At 56.3% G+C, this 15,238-nt stretch overlaps 6 protein-coding genes across 6 annotated transcripts; 4 read left to right on the plus strand and 2 right to left on the minus strand.

Moving 5' to 3' along the window:
* Positions 1-1,854: 1,854 nt before the first annotated feature.
* Positions 1,855-4,017, plus strand: B0T15DRAFT_425689 (uncharacterized protein; the record flags this gene model as incomplete). Its single annotated transcript, XM_062865638.1, has 9 exons — positions 1,855-2,393; positions 2,487-2,559; positions 2,618-2,688; positions 2,749-2,823; positions 2,955-3,181; positions 3,237-3,348; positions 3,421-3,559; positions 3,656-3,806; positions 3,929-4,017. Exons 1-9 carry the CDS (start codon positions 1,870-1,872, stop codon positions 4,015-4,017), a joined length of 1,461 nt encoding a protein of 486 aa, XP_062726105.1. The 5' UTR covers positions 1,855-1,869.
* Positions 4,018-4,833: 816 nt separating this feature from the next.
* Positions 4,834-7,164, plus strand: B0T15DRAFT_33091 (uncharacterized protein). The gene is made up of 5 exons (XM_062864126.1): positions 4,834-5,023; positions 5,179-5,276; positions 5,359-5,562; positions 5,623-6,639; positions 6,767-7,164. The coding sequence occupies exons 1-5, from the start codon at positions 4,971-4,973 to the stop codon at positions 7,057-7,059; spliced, it is 1,665 nt and encodes a 554-aa protein (XP_062726106.1). The 5' UTR covers positions 4,834-4,970; the 3' UTR covers positions 7,060-7,164.
* B0T15DRAFT_33312 (ribonuclease H-like domain-containing protein) lies at positions 6,938-8,201 on the minus strand. The gene is made up of 4 exons (XM_062864130.1): positions 7,997-8,201; positions 7,776-7,932; positions 7,413-7,656; positions 6,938-7,340 (listed from the first exon to the last, which is right to left on the minus strand). Exons 1-4 carry the CDS (start codon positions 8,066-8,068, stop codon positions 7,217-7,219), a joined length of 597 nt encoding a protein of 198 aa, XP_062726107.1. The 5' UTR covers positions 8,069-8,201; the 3' UTR covers positions 6,938-7,216.
* Positions 8,202-8,497: 296 nt separating this feature from the next.
* On the plus strand, positions 8,498-10,551 carry B0T15DRAFT_33638 (uncharacterized protein). Its single transcript, XM_062864131.1, has 2 exons — positions 8,498-9,273; positions 9,421-10,551. The coding sequence occupies exons 1-2, from the start codon at positions 8,600-8,602 to the stop codon at positions 10,367-10,369; spliced, it is 1,623 nt and encodes a 540-aa protein (XP_062726108.1). The 5' UTR covers positions 8,498-8,599; the 3' UTR covers positions 10,370-10,551.
* Positions 10,552-11,126: 575 nt separating this feature from the next.
* Positions 11,127-12,550, plus strand: B0T15DRAFT_481730 (uncharacterized protein; the record flags this gene model as incomplete). Its single annotated transcript, XM_062866047.1, has 3 exons — positions 11,127-11,192; positions 11,303-11,622; positions 11,683-12,550. 3 exons carry the CDS (start codon positions 11,127-11,129, stop codon positions 12,548-12,550), a joined length of 1,254 nt encoding a protein of 417 aa, XP_062726109.1.
* A 549-nt stretch (positions 12,551-13,099) lies between these two features.
* On the minus strand, positions 13,100-14,965 carry B0T15DRAFT_387143 (uncharacterized protein; the record flags this gene model as incomplete). Its single annotated transcript, XM_062864366.1, has 1 exon — positions 13,100-14,965. One exon carries the CDS (start codon positions 14,963-14,965, stop codon positions 13,100-13,102), a length of 1,866 nt encoding a protein of 621 aa, XP_062726110.1.
* Between the last annotated feature and the right edge of the window lie 273 nt (positions 14,966-15,238).

Genomic DNA, 15,238 nt, shown 5'->3' on the forward strand with positions numbered 1-15,238 from the left:
AATGTCATCGGCAGGAGGCTTCCTTATCCTTGTATCTTTTGGGACGGACGGTGTTGCTTAGGGGCACGGCAAATGGGCTTTCAGTGCTTTCTCTTTTTATCTTTTCTATTTTTCCCTTCGGGCAGGGTTCGAGCGAGGGTGGGTTGCTATGATCTGAGGCAACCGGAAGGCAGAGCTCCTTTGGCATGGATGATGATACTCCATTCTAGCAGGTGGTTTGCAGCGGCTGCAGCGCGAACTTCACGGCATGTATAACAGAAACCTTTTCCCCGCATCCGGTCACTCAGGGCCTTTGTGCCTAGTCTGAAAGTGTCCCCCATGACAAGCTACATGATCTACCTAGCCACACTTGTATGTGTCACTGGCTTCATTTGTCCCAAATCCGTTCCGGGCCATCCATACCTTAGGTACGTTGTGAGGTTTTTCGCCCTCCAGTCTCCTGGCCGCTGTATTCGACTCTACCGGCCGCTCCATAACAGCATATTCAAGTTCGCTACCCGACTGCATAGCCTAGGGGTCCCGATGCTTTGGGCAGTTGAGCTCGAATGCAGATACGGCGGCACAAGTTGAAGCAAGGCAGGGCAACTTAGGGGATTGTTTGTTACCGAGCAACCCTACCTTTCTACTGCCTAGGTATTGTATCCAGTTGGATGCAAGTAGAGTAAGTAGTAGTAAGTAACAGAAGACCGGCTGGTCGCCACAGGCATTGCTGCCCGATTGGTTCCCGGGCCTTTTGTCTGAACGGCATCACCTCAACATCATCCCACCTCCTTCCATGCATCGCTCTCTTGCTGACGACCTGAACGCAGTGGAAAATCAGCACCACGCGCCTGTGAGATTTGCGATGTGACATGATAGTAGTGGAGAGTTAGGTCTGGCCTTTACCTATGCGTCTATTGAACTACTACCGTAGTACACAGTTTCTCAATCTCCTGTCGGCGGGCAGGACCCGGGTTCGAGAGACATTCACTGCCGCTAAAAGGCTGCAGGATTCATGCACGCGATCCACTCAATTAGTACCATCGTCCCCAGAGCCAAAGTGAGGCCCGTCCCAATGCACGAAACGCACGGGTCTGGGGCTATCTGCAGCGGAGACAATCGGACTGGGCTTCGTGGCAGTCTCTGACTCCCTGCTGTCACCCCGCGCTTGCTGTGTTGCTGCACCTTCCATTCGACGCTTTGACGGCCGTCCTCGCACCCTGCTGCTCATTCGCAGGATGTTCGGTTCATCGCCTGGGTGCAACCTCGTCGGCACCAAGGGATTCCTGTCTTCAAGTGCACTAGGCCTGCCCAATCTACGGCCGTAGCACTCTCCTACCGACGGACATTTGACGGGGACCGTTAGTTAACTATCTCGGCACTATCTCCTTCTATTCTTCCACGGGGTGAGGTGGCTGTCTGTCTGTCTGTCTGTCGGATCGTGGGAAGCGGCCTGCAGCTCACGTCACGTCAGGTTTCGGCTGGTTGAGCCTGGCGTCGACGCTGGTCCGATATACCCTCCGGCATGCGCTGTGCACCCTGTTTTCTCATTCGAGAGAATCGAAACACAGGGGAGTCCAGTTGGAAGCTTCTTTTCTCTCCGCTTCAATAGCCGCATCCCGACGACAATTCCCCCAGGGCTAGCGCATTTGTCTATTCGAACACTTCCCGCGCTCCCTCTGCCAGGGCTCAGGAGAACCCTTCGGTTTATCGCCAGTCGATAATAAGCTAACTTCAGACGGCCCCGACCGGAAACGGGGCACAGCCATGGTGCCAGAGATGCGCAATGGGCCGGCACCGTCAATGTGACCAGTTGTCCCGGATCTGACACCACGGTCTTGACTCTTGACCTATATCTTCCAACCCCCCTTGAGGGAGAAGTCGCAGAGAATGGAGCAGTCTGTCGCCATCAACGTCCCTGTCGAGACGCACCTCCTCCTCGGCTGTTGCCGCGAGGCAGACCGAGCCGATGTCGTTGCCCAGGGGTTGGACCAACTGCGCGCGGCGCTCGCCGAGTCCTTCCATAGCCATCTCATAGCCCTGGCCGGCGAGATACGAGGCTCGAGCAGACTCCTCCGGGGCCTCGCCGATCGCTCACAGATGCACATCGCGCGTGTCCCCATCATAGCCAGCTATTTGAACGTCGTCTTGCCCTGCCTGTCCCGGACGTTGACGGACATCACCGCGTATTATGAGGACAAGACGATGCACCGAGAGATAAGATGGCGTAAAATGTACAATAAGATGACCGAGCAAGCCGGGGGCCTTCCGCTACCGCAGCGTTTCGTGCTCTTCAACCACTTCCTATCGCTACTCAAGCAGCTGCTGACCAGGTCACCGAGCTTCGACCTGAACACGCTCGAGACACTTCGCGCGCGGATTGTCACACTCTGTGAACAGATTGGACTATGTAAGTGCAGCTTTCTCGATGAGCCCAACGAACATACAAGACCAGAGAGGTATGGAGAAATAACTGCATGTACAGTGCCCACTGACATGCTTCGCAGCCGCCCCCCAGGACAAGTTGGCACTTCTGTGGTCCGCCAGGATCTGATGTCTCTAGCAGTCGTGCAAGACCGCGTTCGTGTTTTCCGGGTGCCGCATGCCTCGGGGCTGTTGTTCTCTAACTTCTTAGCAGAATTCGCATTGGGCGGAGCTGATATTCTCTCTCCCTCTTCCGTCGCGGACGGCGTTGAAACACCTAAGACCGTGAATATTACCTGTTCTGTCCCACGTATCGGATCCGAGTTCTCACTGGTGCCCTGCTAGGTCCAAGTCATTCGGTCCATTCTACCCATGGGGTCATCTAACCGTACCCCAAGATTCAAAGGTCCTCTTCAGGCGGTAAGTGCCCGCCGAGAACTTGCAGACTTGAAGCATTGCAGGCTGTGTTGGTCCGCGGCCGCTCCGTCCGCTTGTTGTTTCTCCGCATCACGAGGAGTGCGCCACAGTGTTCTAATGATTCGATACAACAGACCGTTCGACAATGACAGGATCTCCATCGTGGTCTTCCTGAGCTCCGTCGACCAGTGTCCCTACTTTCTGATGAGAACGATACAAGATGACACTCCATGGTACTCCATGTTCGGCGCGCATGAGCTATGTATCGAACGCGAAGGCAGTGCTCTGCAGCTGAAGCGATGGAGCCGCTCGGAGCAGTGCAGCAAGCTCTGGGCAGCATTATACTTTCTGACATGGGAAGGTAGACGCAGATCTAGTCCCGAGATGCCCTCCTGCGGTCAGCTGACGGTGGCCAGAGATGGTGCTCTTCCACTGCACATTCGTTGCCCTGAAAGCACGCAACCTGTTGACCGTCCAGATCCACCCGAACGAGTTCAAGCTGCACAGAGAAAAACGGCTGTTCCAGGCGTAGGTTACCATCCGCTTCCGCCTTGCGGTTCACATGGGCACACCAGTAGACTAACTGGTCGGACTGGCCAGCCAAATCATCGACGACAGCTTCAAACATTCCCTCATCGTGTACGAGGATATACAGACCAGAGGCCTGCGCCTGCATGCTGCGGTATGGGAAGGCGAGCTCAGACAGTGTCCGGTTTGGACCGCCTTTGGCAAGTCTAACGTCTCTCCGCCCTGTCCTTTCTGTCCTTTCCTCCTCTTTGTCGCTCCTTAATCGACGTACTAATACTAGTAACACCGTTCACCAGTGACCCACCAGTCCCAGTCTCCAACATGGCTCAGTCGGCGCTCGCGACATCGTGTTTGGCTCAAGGATGTCCAGCTCTATGTGTTCTGCGGCAAGTATCGACAGGAGAACATGCGCCAGAATAAATCAGGCGCCTTCGAGATCTATTTCGACCGAGAGGAAGGTATGTGGACGGCAGTCCAGGCCCAGTATTGGGTGGATGCCTGCCTGCTGTTCAGCAATCGGCCACTTCTCGCTCCCTTCTTCCCCCATTGCAGTGGGTTACTAACTCAGTATCGAACTCAGGCGCAAAGAGGTTCAAGGAGCTGTTCTCTGTAAGGTCGGCTTCTTCGGAAGCATCAGATATCGAGCCTACGGTTGCCGCCTCTGCATAGGGGGGGTTTGCTGCCTCCTCCTTAGCTACGGCCCGCTCACTGGCAACTACTAGTACTAGTAGTACCTACTAGGTACCCCACAGCTTAGATCTTCCAAAGATCTTCCAAACTAAGCCACCTATCACGGCCGTTTCTCGTTTTCCATCCTATCTTTCGCCAGGATCAAATGCAGCTCGCTCTCCTCCAGATGGTAGGGGCGTAGCTCAAGGCTGTCAAGATACCGACAGTGCCAAATTACCGTCATTTTACTTATATTACCACGTTGTCATCGGGTCGTACTGATGAATTGTCATATGTAGAGTTGGTTACGTCAGGGGTACTAGTAGTTCCGTCGATGACATCACGGTTTGAGGGAGAGTTGGTTGTTCCACAGCCATTCTGTCTGGCCAAAGTTTGGCACACACCCACTCGAGTTGAACCTCCCTCTACATGCTCCGAGACAGCTTTTGTAATAAGTGCTGCAAATCTAGGTCCGATATGATGTTCTGGAAATGCCACGTACTTACTAAGTACCTGGTAGCTATTACTATGGCAAGAAAGTCTAAGTCTGTGGGATGGACAGGGCAACGGAAGATTCAAATCCGCCGCATCAAGACTGGACTCGTTGACATTGCGGCGTACAATACATAGTACGGAGTACATACTATGTTGACCCTCCAATAAGAGCCTCAACTCCATGCACCACCACCCACTCGGGCACTGATACTGGCGAGACCCAGCGAGCGCCGCAACACGCCGCAGACAAAAGAAGCATTGAGAAGCGCCAGGTTGGCGTTGGTGGGGCCACTTAGCTGCACCCTGGAAAAGCAACTTTCAAGACAGCGCCGCTCTTGATTCTGACTCCTCCCTCACTCCCGTCCAACGCAATATCGGCAGTAAACCATTGTTTGCCAGAGCTTCGTCTTCGAGAGCTGATCCAAGAACCCCGATCCCACGGCAGACATTAGTACAAGATGGACGTCAAGACAGTCGAATTCACGCCTTTCACGGACCAAAAGCCCGGCACGTATGTCACTGATGACCCCGCCCCGCCCCGCCCCGCCCCTGGGCTCCCTGAGCTGAGCTCCTCGGGCTGCCCGCAACCGCAACCAACTGAACCTACCATCATCCATCTACACGCTTGGAATGCCGCAATGCTGACGCGGCCCACCCACCTCCTAGTTCCGGCCTGCGCAAGAAGGTCACGGTCTTCCAGCAGCCTCATTATAGCGAGGCCTTCGTTACAAGCATCCTCCTGTCCATCCCTGAGGGCGCTGAAGGTAAGAAAGCTTGTCCACAACCATACTCCGGCCGCCCGGTATGTTGTAGGACGCAGAGGAGCTCACAAGTAATCTATCCAAGGTGCTTTCCTCGTCATTGGCGGTGATGGCCGGTTCTGGAACCCCGAAGTCATCCAGCTGATCGCCAAGATTGGTGCGGCGTACGGCGTGAAGAAGCTGCTGGTCGGCCAGAATGGCATCCTGTCGACGCCCGCCGCCAGCCATGTAATCCGCAAGCGCAAGGCCACTGGTGGTATTCTGCTGACTGCCAGCCACAATCCCGGAGGCAAGTGACCTTCTGTCGTGACAACTATGTTAGGCTGTAGCGTCTAACCTGCCGGTGCAGGACCGCAAAACGACTTCGGCATCAAGTACAACCTTGCGAACGGCGGCCCTGCGCCCGAATCGGTCACCAACAAGATCTTCGAGACCTCCAAGACGCTGAAGTCGTACAAGATCGCAGATCTCCCCGACATCGACATCTCCAACATCGGCACCAAGACATATGGGGATCTTGAGGTCGAGGTGGTGGATAGCACGGCCGATTACGTTGACATGCTCAAGGACATCTTCGACTTCGACCTGATTAAGAAGTTCTTCGCCACTCACACCGATTTCAAGGTTCTCTTCGATGGCCTCTCTGGCGTTACCGGGCCATATGGCAAGGCCATCTTCGAGAAGGAGCTCGGCCTAGGTCCCGAGTCGACCCAGAATTGCGAGCCATCGCCCGATTTCAACGGCGGCCACCCCGACCCAAACCTCACCTACGCGCATGATCTGGTTAAGGTGGTTGAGAAGAAGAAGATCCCCTTCGGCGCCGCCTCCGACGGGGACGGTGACCGTAACATGATCTACGGTGCCGGGGCATTCGTCTCACCCGGTGACAGTCTGGCCATCATCGCTCACCATGCCCAGCTTATTCCCTACTTCAAGAGGAACGGAGTTTACGGCTTGGCTCGCAGCATGCCGACGTCAGGTGCCGTGGACCTTGTGGCGAAGAAGCAGGGCCTTGACTGCTACGAAGTGCCGACCGGATGGAAGTTCTTCTGTGCTCTGTTTGATGCCGACAAGCTGTCCATCTGCGGCGAGGAGTCGTTCGGTACCGGCAGCAACCACATCCGGGAGAAGGATGGCCTCTGGGCCATCGTAGCCTGGCTCAACATCATCGCTGGCTTGGGCATGGCCAACCCGGGTGTTACGCCGAGCATCAAGCAGATCCAAAAGGACTTCTGGAACGAGTATGGTCGAACCTTCTTCACCCGCTATGACTACGAGAATGTCGACGCGGAGGGTGCCAACAAGGTCGTCGGCGTTCTGAAGGATCTAGTGGCCGATCCGAAGTTCGTTGGCAGCAAAGTCGGAGGTATGTATAGGCCCAAGTAGGCCGCCATCTCTGCCTCCCCGCCTTTCCTCTCCGTCTAGGTTGGGAGATTGTCTTTTGTCAGCCGTTACTAACCTCATTCCTTCTTTTTCTTCTCTCTTTCCGTTAGATCGCACGGTGACCAAGGCTGGCAATTTCTCTTATACCGATCTGGATGGCTCTGTATCGTCAAACCAGGGTCTTTACGCTTGCTTCTCCTCTGGAAGCCGTATCGTCGTCAGACTCTCCGGAACCGGCTCTTCGGGCGCGACTATCCGCCTGTACATCGAACAACACAGCAGCGACCCTGCCACTTATGATATGGACGCCCAGGACTTCCTTGGTCCCGAGATCAAGATGGCGACGGAACTCCTGAAGTTCAAGGAATTCGTCGGCCGGGACGAGCCGGATGTGAGAACTTAGTTGTATCGCGCAAGGTTCGTGTGCAGTTCAAGATAATAAACTGCTAGAGGCGCAGTTACACTCGGAATCTCATGTGAATAAAGTGATTGCTTGCTTTTCTGTCCCGGCGGACAGTGGCCACAGGATGAAACGTCGAGGCGGGTGTCCCATGGTCGGCTCAAGACCTGGAGACCCGGAAAATAGCGTCCTTGTAATACTTGGCCTCCTCAATGCTCTCGAGTATGTCTTCCCTTGCCTGGTGTAAGCCTCTCTTGCGGGGGGCTGCCGAGGCGACTTCTGGGCTGTTGCTCAACAAAGTCAGTGTAGGATGCCCAGGGAGGACGGAGTGTACTGAAGGTCATTACGCTACGTACCACCATCTTCGTGCCGCTTCTTTGATGCTGCTCACGTCCAAAATACGATAGTGCAGGTAATCGAGAACTTTCCGGTATGGCTCCTTCCGGAGAAAAGCCCGGTCGGCGTGCACGCTGTTCCCGGCCAGAAGTGCTACACCTTTCTCGGGAATATGCTTCTGAACGTACGCCAACAGGCCGTCGGCCGCCTGCTCTGGAGTCACGGTGGACTCGATGACAGCGGCGGTGAGGCCGCTGTCGCCGTCTGCTCTTCGTAGGATGACTTCGTCAGCCCTCCGACTTCCCCACCAGGTGCCGCCAGTATAGATGGGCCAGAAAAGGGGGGAGGAGTGGTGTTTCGAGACTCCGGGGGAGGGCACCTACGAACGCGGGTGCACCATTCGTCCATCATTGCCATCCGCTCTGGCGTCTGGTGGATGACAGTGCCCCAACCGGAGTCGTCGAGCAGATCAAGCTGGCCATTGGTGATGAGGCAGTAGATCTCAATGATGGAGTCTGTGTCAGGGTCAAGGCCGGTCATCTGGAAAACATGAGTTTAGCATATCTGCCAACAGGACAAATGGAACACCTGAGTAGTGGCACACCTCGCAGTCGATCCAGACCAGGGCCTCTCGCCGCTGAATCTCTTCAGCAACTGTGACAACAGACTGAGACATGTCTAAGGTCAGGTAGATACGGTCAATTATGTCGACCACCTAATAGAGTTAATTGCGTTATACTTGATGGTGCACGGCCCTGGGGAAGGCCCCTGGAAAGCGATTAAGTCACTAGCACAGTGCATTATCGGTTATTAATCATACCGTGGCACTAGACTTACTAGCAACGCATGAACGGCCGCTGACCATGGCCTTCCACCTCACTGGACAGTTTCAACCGTACTACCTTACCTGAGTACCTACCCAGTGCTACCTTATTAGGCCTGCAATTGCAGTCGGGGCTCACACGATTCCATTCCTACCCCTGTCATATTCTACATATGTAGCATAGGTAACCCAAGCAAAGGTGAGGAGGTGCATGGGAAGTGCGCCTTCAGCTTGAGGCGGCTCAGGTTTGGTCAAAGAGCTGGCATCCCCTCCAAAAGCAGCCACCCTAGCCGGCTCTGTCCACAAACGGGTTGCTGTCTCGTTCACTCCTCACATCCACACATAGCACCTGACCACAAGAATACCTGCTGGTAATAGTCGACCATGTCGACCACCGGGCAGCCCGCGCAAGTAGGAGTTGGTGAAGTAGTGGATGGTGAACAGCGGCTGCTGCCCTCGGCCAACCTGCCGCGCGTCCTGATCATCGGTGCAGGTTCCCGGGGGCGGACCTATGCCCGCTCTGTGAAATCGTTAGGCAATGGCGTGGTGGCCGCAGTGGCTGAACCGGATGAATACAAGAGAAACCGCTTCGGCGACACCATGATCTGGGGTTCCAAGCCTCCCCCCGAGGGCGCTGCCTTCGCGGACTGGAACGACTTCATCGCCTACGAAACCAGCCGTCGGGCCCGTGTGGAGGCGGGCGAGAAAGACGTCCCGGCCGGTGTCGACGCGGTCTTCGTCTGCGTATTGGACGAGATGCACCGCGAAGTCGTTGTCGCCCTCGCCAAGCTCGGCGGGCTCCATATCATGTGCGAGAAGCCGCTAGCAACGACGCTCCAGGACTGCGTTGCGATGTACAAAGCCCTACAGTCCAACAAGGTTGCCGGTGGCCAGCCAGCCGTTTTCTCCATTGGACACGTTCTGCGCTACAGCCCTCACAACACGCTGCTTCGCAAGCTGCTCCTTCAAGACCGCGTCATTGGCGACATCCTGTCGGTGCTACATACAGAACCGGTGGGATGGTGGCACTTCACCCACAGCTATGTCCGCGGGAACTGGTAGGTGTCCTCGAAGCTCTTATTCTCAAACGCTGCCCGTTCTCCTTGTCGTGGCAGGCAGGCGGTGTCCAGCCATTCTCCCACAAATTTCAACGACATCCGACCGCCTGGGAAGGCAAGAGAAACAAGCTGACGAACGCGGCCCAGGCGTCGTGAGAGCACGTCGGCCCCGAGTCTACTCACCAAGAGTTGCCACGACATTGACATACTCTTGTGGCTGTTGTGCTCGCCACCGGATTGCGCAGCCCAAGACTGCCCTCCTCCTCATTTGCCGTCCACCGTCGCTAGCACTGGCTCGCTGCAGTACTTCAAAAGAAGCCGCAAGCCGGTGGAAGCTGGCACTGCCACCAACTGTCTGTCATGCCCTGCCGAGAGTATCTGCAAATATTCCGCGAAGCGCATCTATGTGGGTGACGAGCTGGCCGGAGTCGAGTCGGGCAACAAGGGGTGGCCTGTGAGCATCGTCCTCCCCGACATTGAGTCGTACAAGAGCCAGGCGCAGGCGAAGGCGGCCATGCTCGACGAGCTTGCCAGGGACTATGACTCCGGCACGCCGGACTCGGAAATTTCTCGCCGGAACTGGTTCGGCAGATGTGTATACGAGAGCGACAACGACGTCTGCGACGAACAGGTGGTCACCATGACCTGGGAGGATGACCCCTTGCCAGCACGCCATGGAGGCAACAGCCGAAACTCGAAGACAGCGGTTTTCCACATGGTGGCACAGACGAGAAGAATCTGCGAGCGGTACACTCACCTATACGGGGTGGACGGCGAGATCTTTGCCGACTCGACCACAATCACCGTCGAGGACTTCCGCACCGGACGAACGACCGTCCACCGTCCTCCGGTCGAAAGCCACGACCATGGGGGCGGCGATATCGGCTTGACCCGCCAGTTTGTCACTGCCGTCGACAAGGTTAAGAACTACGGCTGGTCCACAGACCGCGCGCAACGCGAGCTGATCGGCTGCACTCTGGAGGAGGCCATCCGTAGCCATGCCATGGTATTTTGCGCCGAGTCAGCGCGACGTGACAAGAAGGTGGTTGACTGGCCCGAGTGGTGGGCCGCCGAAGTCCAAGCCAGGTTGGCTTAAAGCCCAGCCTAACAATTCCGCTCTTCTCTCTCCTCCCCCTTTATTGCCGATGGGAATAAGGGCGGTAGCTACGTTACCTTAGGTGTTGTGGCGAAATTGGGAGCGTGGGCGAATCCCACCAAGAGGACAAACCTCATGGTACTATGCGAGCTCCCTTCCTGGTACGGAGTTGATATTTCTAGCCACCCTTGGTCTAAGGTCTCGAAGTGACTCAATCGGCAGCTCGACTGCCCACCAAATCATCCCCAACCATGCCCAAGCGTGGTGCTGCACTCTGTGGCTGACTGAAGTGAAAGGTAAAAAGGACGGAGTACAGAATGTACCCGTTCCAGGGGAAATGTTCGGGGGACATGTTCAGGGGACATGTCAGGGGAAATGTGGCTCGTGCTCTGCATTGCGCACGTGAGAGCCTTCGAGACTCGAGACTCGAGAGAGCCCCATCGCTACATCATTGCCCCGCAACGTGCTATTGCCGCCAACCTTGCAGGGCAGCTGGCACGTTGGCTCCACACTCCAACTTCCGCCCGGCGTCAACACCCATCACCACTGGCATCTTGTCAGAAATCCAGTTCCATTTAGCCTCCCCTCGCACAGGCAGGCCTTATGATATAGTATTACGCCGTCTGAAGCACCCCCTGGTAGCATTCTCGCGTTCTCTATTGCCCCTAATTATCATTTACACAATCGACCTGTCTGCATTAACCCATCCACCCGCTTGCATACCCGTTCGAACCCATTGGGAGCCGCCGCCGACAAGATGGACTCTACAACAGCCCCGCAGCCGGCCGGCGGGATGGGAGCCAGCTGGGGTGCTTTCCTCAAGGTCCGCGACTCTACACCTTGAAACTCTTAGGCTAGATGGCTGTCGCCTCCGTGGCTGCCCACCTCAGCTTGAAGTGACGAGGCACGCGCTAACACTCAATCGCGGTCTAGTCGATTGCGTCCTTCAACGGGGATCTTTCCAGTCTCACGGCGCCGCCTTTCATACTCTCATCGACGAGCCTGACCGAATTCAGTTCGTACTGGTGCGAGCACCCTTCCGTCTTCGCCGCCCCCGCCAAGGAAACCGACGCTGCCAAGAGAGCGCTCCTTGTGCTCAAGTGGTTCTTGACCACTCTCAAGCAGCAGTACGCTAGCAGGAGTGAGCAATATGGCAATGAGAAGAAGCCGCTCAATCCTTTCTTAGGCGAGCTCTTCCTCGGCAAGTGGGAGGACAACGCCGGAACCACGGAGTTGATCAGTGAACAAGTTAGGTCCGTACCAGTTCCAATCACAGCCGTCGGCTCCTGAGCTTTTTGCTGACCAATTTGCAGTCATCATCCGCCGGCTACTGCGTATAACATCACCAACATCCCCAGCGGGGTCAGACTGGAGGGTTACAATGCGCAGAAGGCGTCCTTCTCTAAGACAATCAACATCAAGCAGATAGGGCACGCGGTGCTCACGGTTCCCGTGCCGTCCTCCGAGGAGCACGATACTTTCTTGATTACCTTGCCGGCTCTTCACATTGAAGGTCTCATCTTTGGGTCGCCTTTCATCGAGTTGGAGGGCAGTTCGTACATCACGTCGTCCACCGGCTTCACGGCAAAGATTGACTACAGCGGCAAGGGATGGCTTTCTGGAAAGAAAAACTCGTTTACTGCCGTTCTCTACGCTACCGGGAAGGAGAAGGATGTGCTCTTTAACGTTTCGGGCCAGTGGACCAAGACTTTCGAGATTCATTCCGGCCCTACAAAGCACAACAGCAAAGACAACCTCCTCGAGACCTGGGACCCCGCCGAGTCGCCCGCCAGCCAACTCATTGTTGCGCCGCTGGAGAAGCAACACCCGCTAGAATCCAGGCGGGCGTGGGCCAAGGTGGCTGACGCGATCGCCCAGGGCGATCTCGACAGAGTCAGTCAGGAAAAGGGCAAAATAGAGAATGCTCAGCGCGAGATGCGGGTCAAGGAGAGAGCTGAAGGACGCACGTGGCAACGGCGCTACTTCACCGCTCGGAACGATTCTGCTGATCCTGTTTTGACCAGCCTTGGTCCAGCTGTAAGCCTTGCGCAGGACGGCGATGCCGACAAGACAGGCGGTCTATGGCGATTTGACGCAGCTAAGGCAGAGGCTGCACATAACGAACCTGCACTGAGCGATGAGGATGCTGGCAAGCTGGCAAGGGAGCTGCTGGGACAATGATTCAGCCATGGCTCGCTCTACATGGGGCCGGCAGTACTCCGTGAGCAAAGGGGCAACGCTACAGGCCGAAAGAAAACGGAACCAGTGGCGGAATGAATATGCCGTCTTGCCAATGCGGCTGCGGGGAGTTAGACGTGCGTGGTGGCCAAGGGATACATAGAAGTGGCGGCTTGAGTGTTTCTCTGGCTTTGGGAAAGCGCCTCTTTCTCTTCGTTTCGATTCGCCCTCTACCCGGAGCCAGGAGCAACATCGTTTGGCCGTGTTTCTGTTTCTTAGGATACTAATATGGTCGCACAGAGTTGCGCATGCCGCCCTTGATGTTATTATCCTCCCCTGTTGCAAAGCTGGCTGTTTAAGACTCGGTACATGTCACATTGCCAGAAGCCCATGCAGGCACGCCGTGTTAGAGTTACTAGTGGTGCTAGGCGCCTTAGCTGGCTTGATGTCTAGCTGCCTATGATCATCGCCTTCAAACTGTACAGTGTATATACCTTGCCTGCGTCCATTTCAAGCCGAACGTCTCGCACACGCAAGCCCACCATAGTACCTCTACGAAAGGGGCCGTTCGAGCTCATAAAACAACAGGTATACCTCTCGCTGCATGCTCAGCACATCCCGAGTGCTTACCTCTTTAACTTTGTCGTCGCTGATCCTCCACCAACGTGATTGCTGCTTCCGCTGCTTTGACTTTGCGGCCGCTGATGGCTTGCTTAGTGAAGGCCTGTCAGAGGCGGCCACAGACTTGGGTCTTCCAGCTGGGGAGGGCGCGGGGGAGGAGGCAGCTGAGGGGGAACCAGGAATCGGGGATGCCCCGACCACCTCCCCACTTGCTGAGTTCTTGTCCTGGGCCGGAGAGTCGAGCGCCGCTGCAGGCGGCTCCGGGCCAACCGAGTTTTCTGCTTCGTCCGTGCTGGTACACGAAAGATTCAGCGAACTCATTGCAGGCGTGGAGGCGGCGTAGGGAGAAGGAGGGGTCAGATCGCCACCGGTAGGCTCTTTCAAGGGCTGATCTCGAGCCTTGGCTCGGGGCGTAGGCGCGGGACTGGCCGTCCTGCTATACACCTCCGATGCCTGGAATGTACTCGGGTTGGAAAACGGCCGGTAGGCAACCTGGCGACGGAAGGACTCATAATGGCCACTGTGGTGACTCCCCTTGTGTGTCACCACGGCAAGTAGCCGGTACTTCCTCTGCTGGAGCAAGCCACCCAAGGGCAGCTCCTCTGGAAACACCACCTTGGCTAGATTCTTCAGCGACGAGTGGCTGGCATCGAAGATGGACCTCGAGAGATGGATGGCCAAGACCTTGGGGAACCGCGTCATCCGAATGTGCCGCGCGATCATGCGCTTCGGTGCGTAACGCAGGTCAGGGAGCACGACATCATCTGGCGGGGCCTCGGGATCCGTTGCGATGGCCAGCCGAAGTCTTTCCACGGCGGCCTGAGCTCTCGCCCTCGCTGCCTCCGTTGCGGACCACTGCCGCTCCTGCTCGAACTGGGCCACGGCGTGCAGGAGACGGCACTTTTCACACTTGAAGTCATCAATGTATTCTGTCTTGAACATGCCGTCGAAGCAGGCGGCAAGCGTTGTCGCCGGAAGCTGGGGCACATTGAGTGTCAAGGTGCAAAAGGTCGATATCGTGGGCCGGGGTTTGAATCCGCAAGTCAGGCACTCAATTTGCGACTCAAAACTGCCCTCCATGGGGAAGCCCTCTTCCTCTTCCGGGGCGCTGCCATCCGCGTCACCGTTGGCAGCACCGGCTTTCTCTGCATCAGCCGGGCCATTGCTTACAGCGGCCATACGCCGCCTGGCAAAGTCTCGCGCCCTCCGGCCCGCGTGATACTCGTCGCAGAGCCTCTCGGCCACCACCTGCAGGAATTCTTGCGCATCCTGTTGCTGCCGGCTGATCCGCTGCCGGAAAGCCTCCTCCAACGCTCTTAGGAACGGTGCGGCGGATATGGTCTTCTTGTAGATTGGCCGCTCGTTGAGGGCGTCGAGGATATCCTTCAAGCTCTTGGTCACGCTGCCCTTCTGCAGCCCCTCCAATCTCCAGTCCGGTATATCCTTGGCAAAGCGTGGTACAGCCGCCTTGCTTCCGTCCTCGGCGAGCAAGCCTGGCGGGACGGGTTGCGAATACACGGATTCGTCATCGAGGCTGCGCCGGTGTATCTCGCGTATCAGGTAGAGCCGAAGGTCCCCTAAGCCTGCAAGCGCTTGAAGCACCGAATTGATAAAGCAGTCGTTTGCAGGGTTCACGAGTCCCACAACGCCTTTCTTTCGAGCAGAGAACGCGCCGCCCTGGGATGTCGAAGGTTCACTGTCTAAAAAGTACGTGGGGCCGAACACGTAAATCAGCGTAATCGCCGCTAGGGAGGCACCGGCGGCGTATGTGACGACCTTGAGCGTTTTGTCGGGCATACTCGGGGGCGGGCGCTTGAGGCGTATCCGGTTTGACTGACAGTCAGTCTTTCCAACAACATAGTGGGAGCGAGTGCTTCGCTCTCTATCGACAAGGGACAGAAAGGACGGACCAACAATTGCAGCGGGCAAGGTTCTGGCAAGACGAGCCCCACAGTATATGATATATCCAATACCATCACTGTGGCCGGAAACCACCAAGTCCTCTTGGCATTGCATTTGACGGCACAGGTAAGAACAACAAAGGCCAGGCAGGTAGAACAATAGCCGGGC

The sequence above is a fragment of the Chaetomium strumarium genome (genome assembly GCF_033439665.1).
Source record: "Chaetomium strumarium strain CBS 333.67 chromosome Unknown B0T15scaffold_1, whole genome shotgun sequence".
NCBI lineage: Eukaryota > Fungi > Ascomycota > Sordariomycetes > Sordariales > Chaetomiaceae > Chaetomium > Chaetomium strumarium.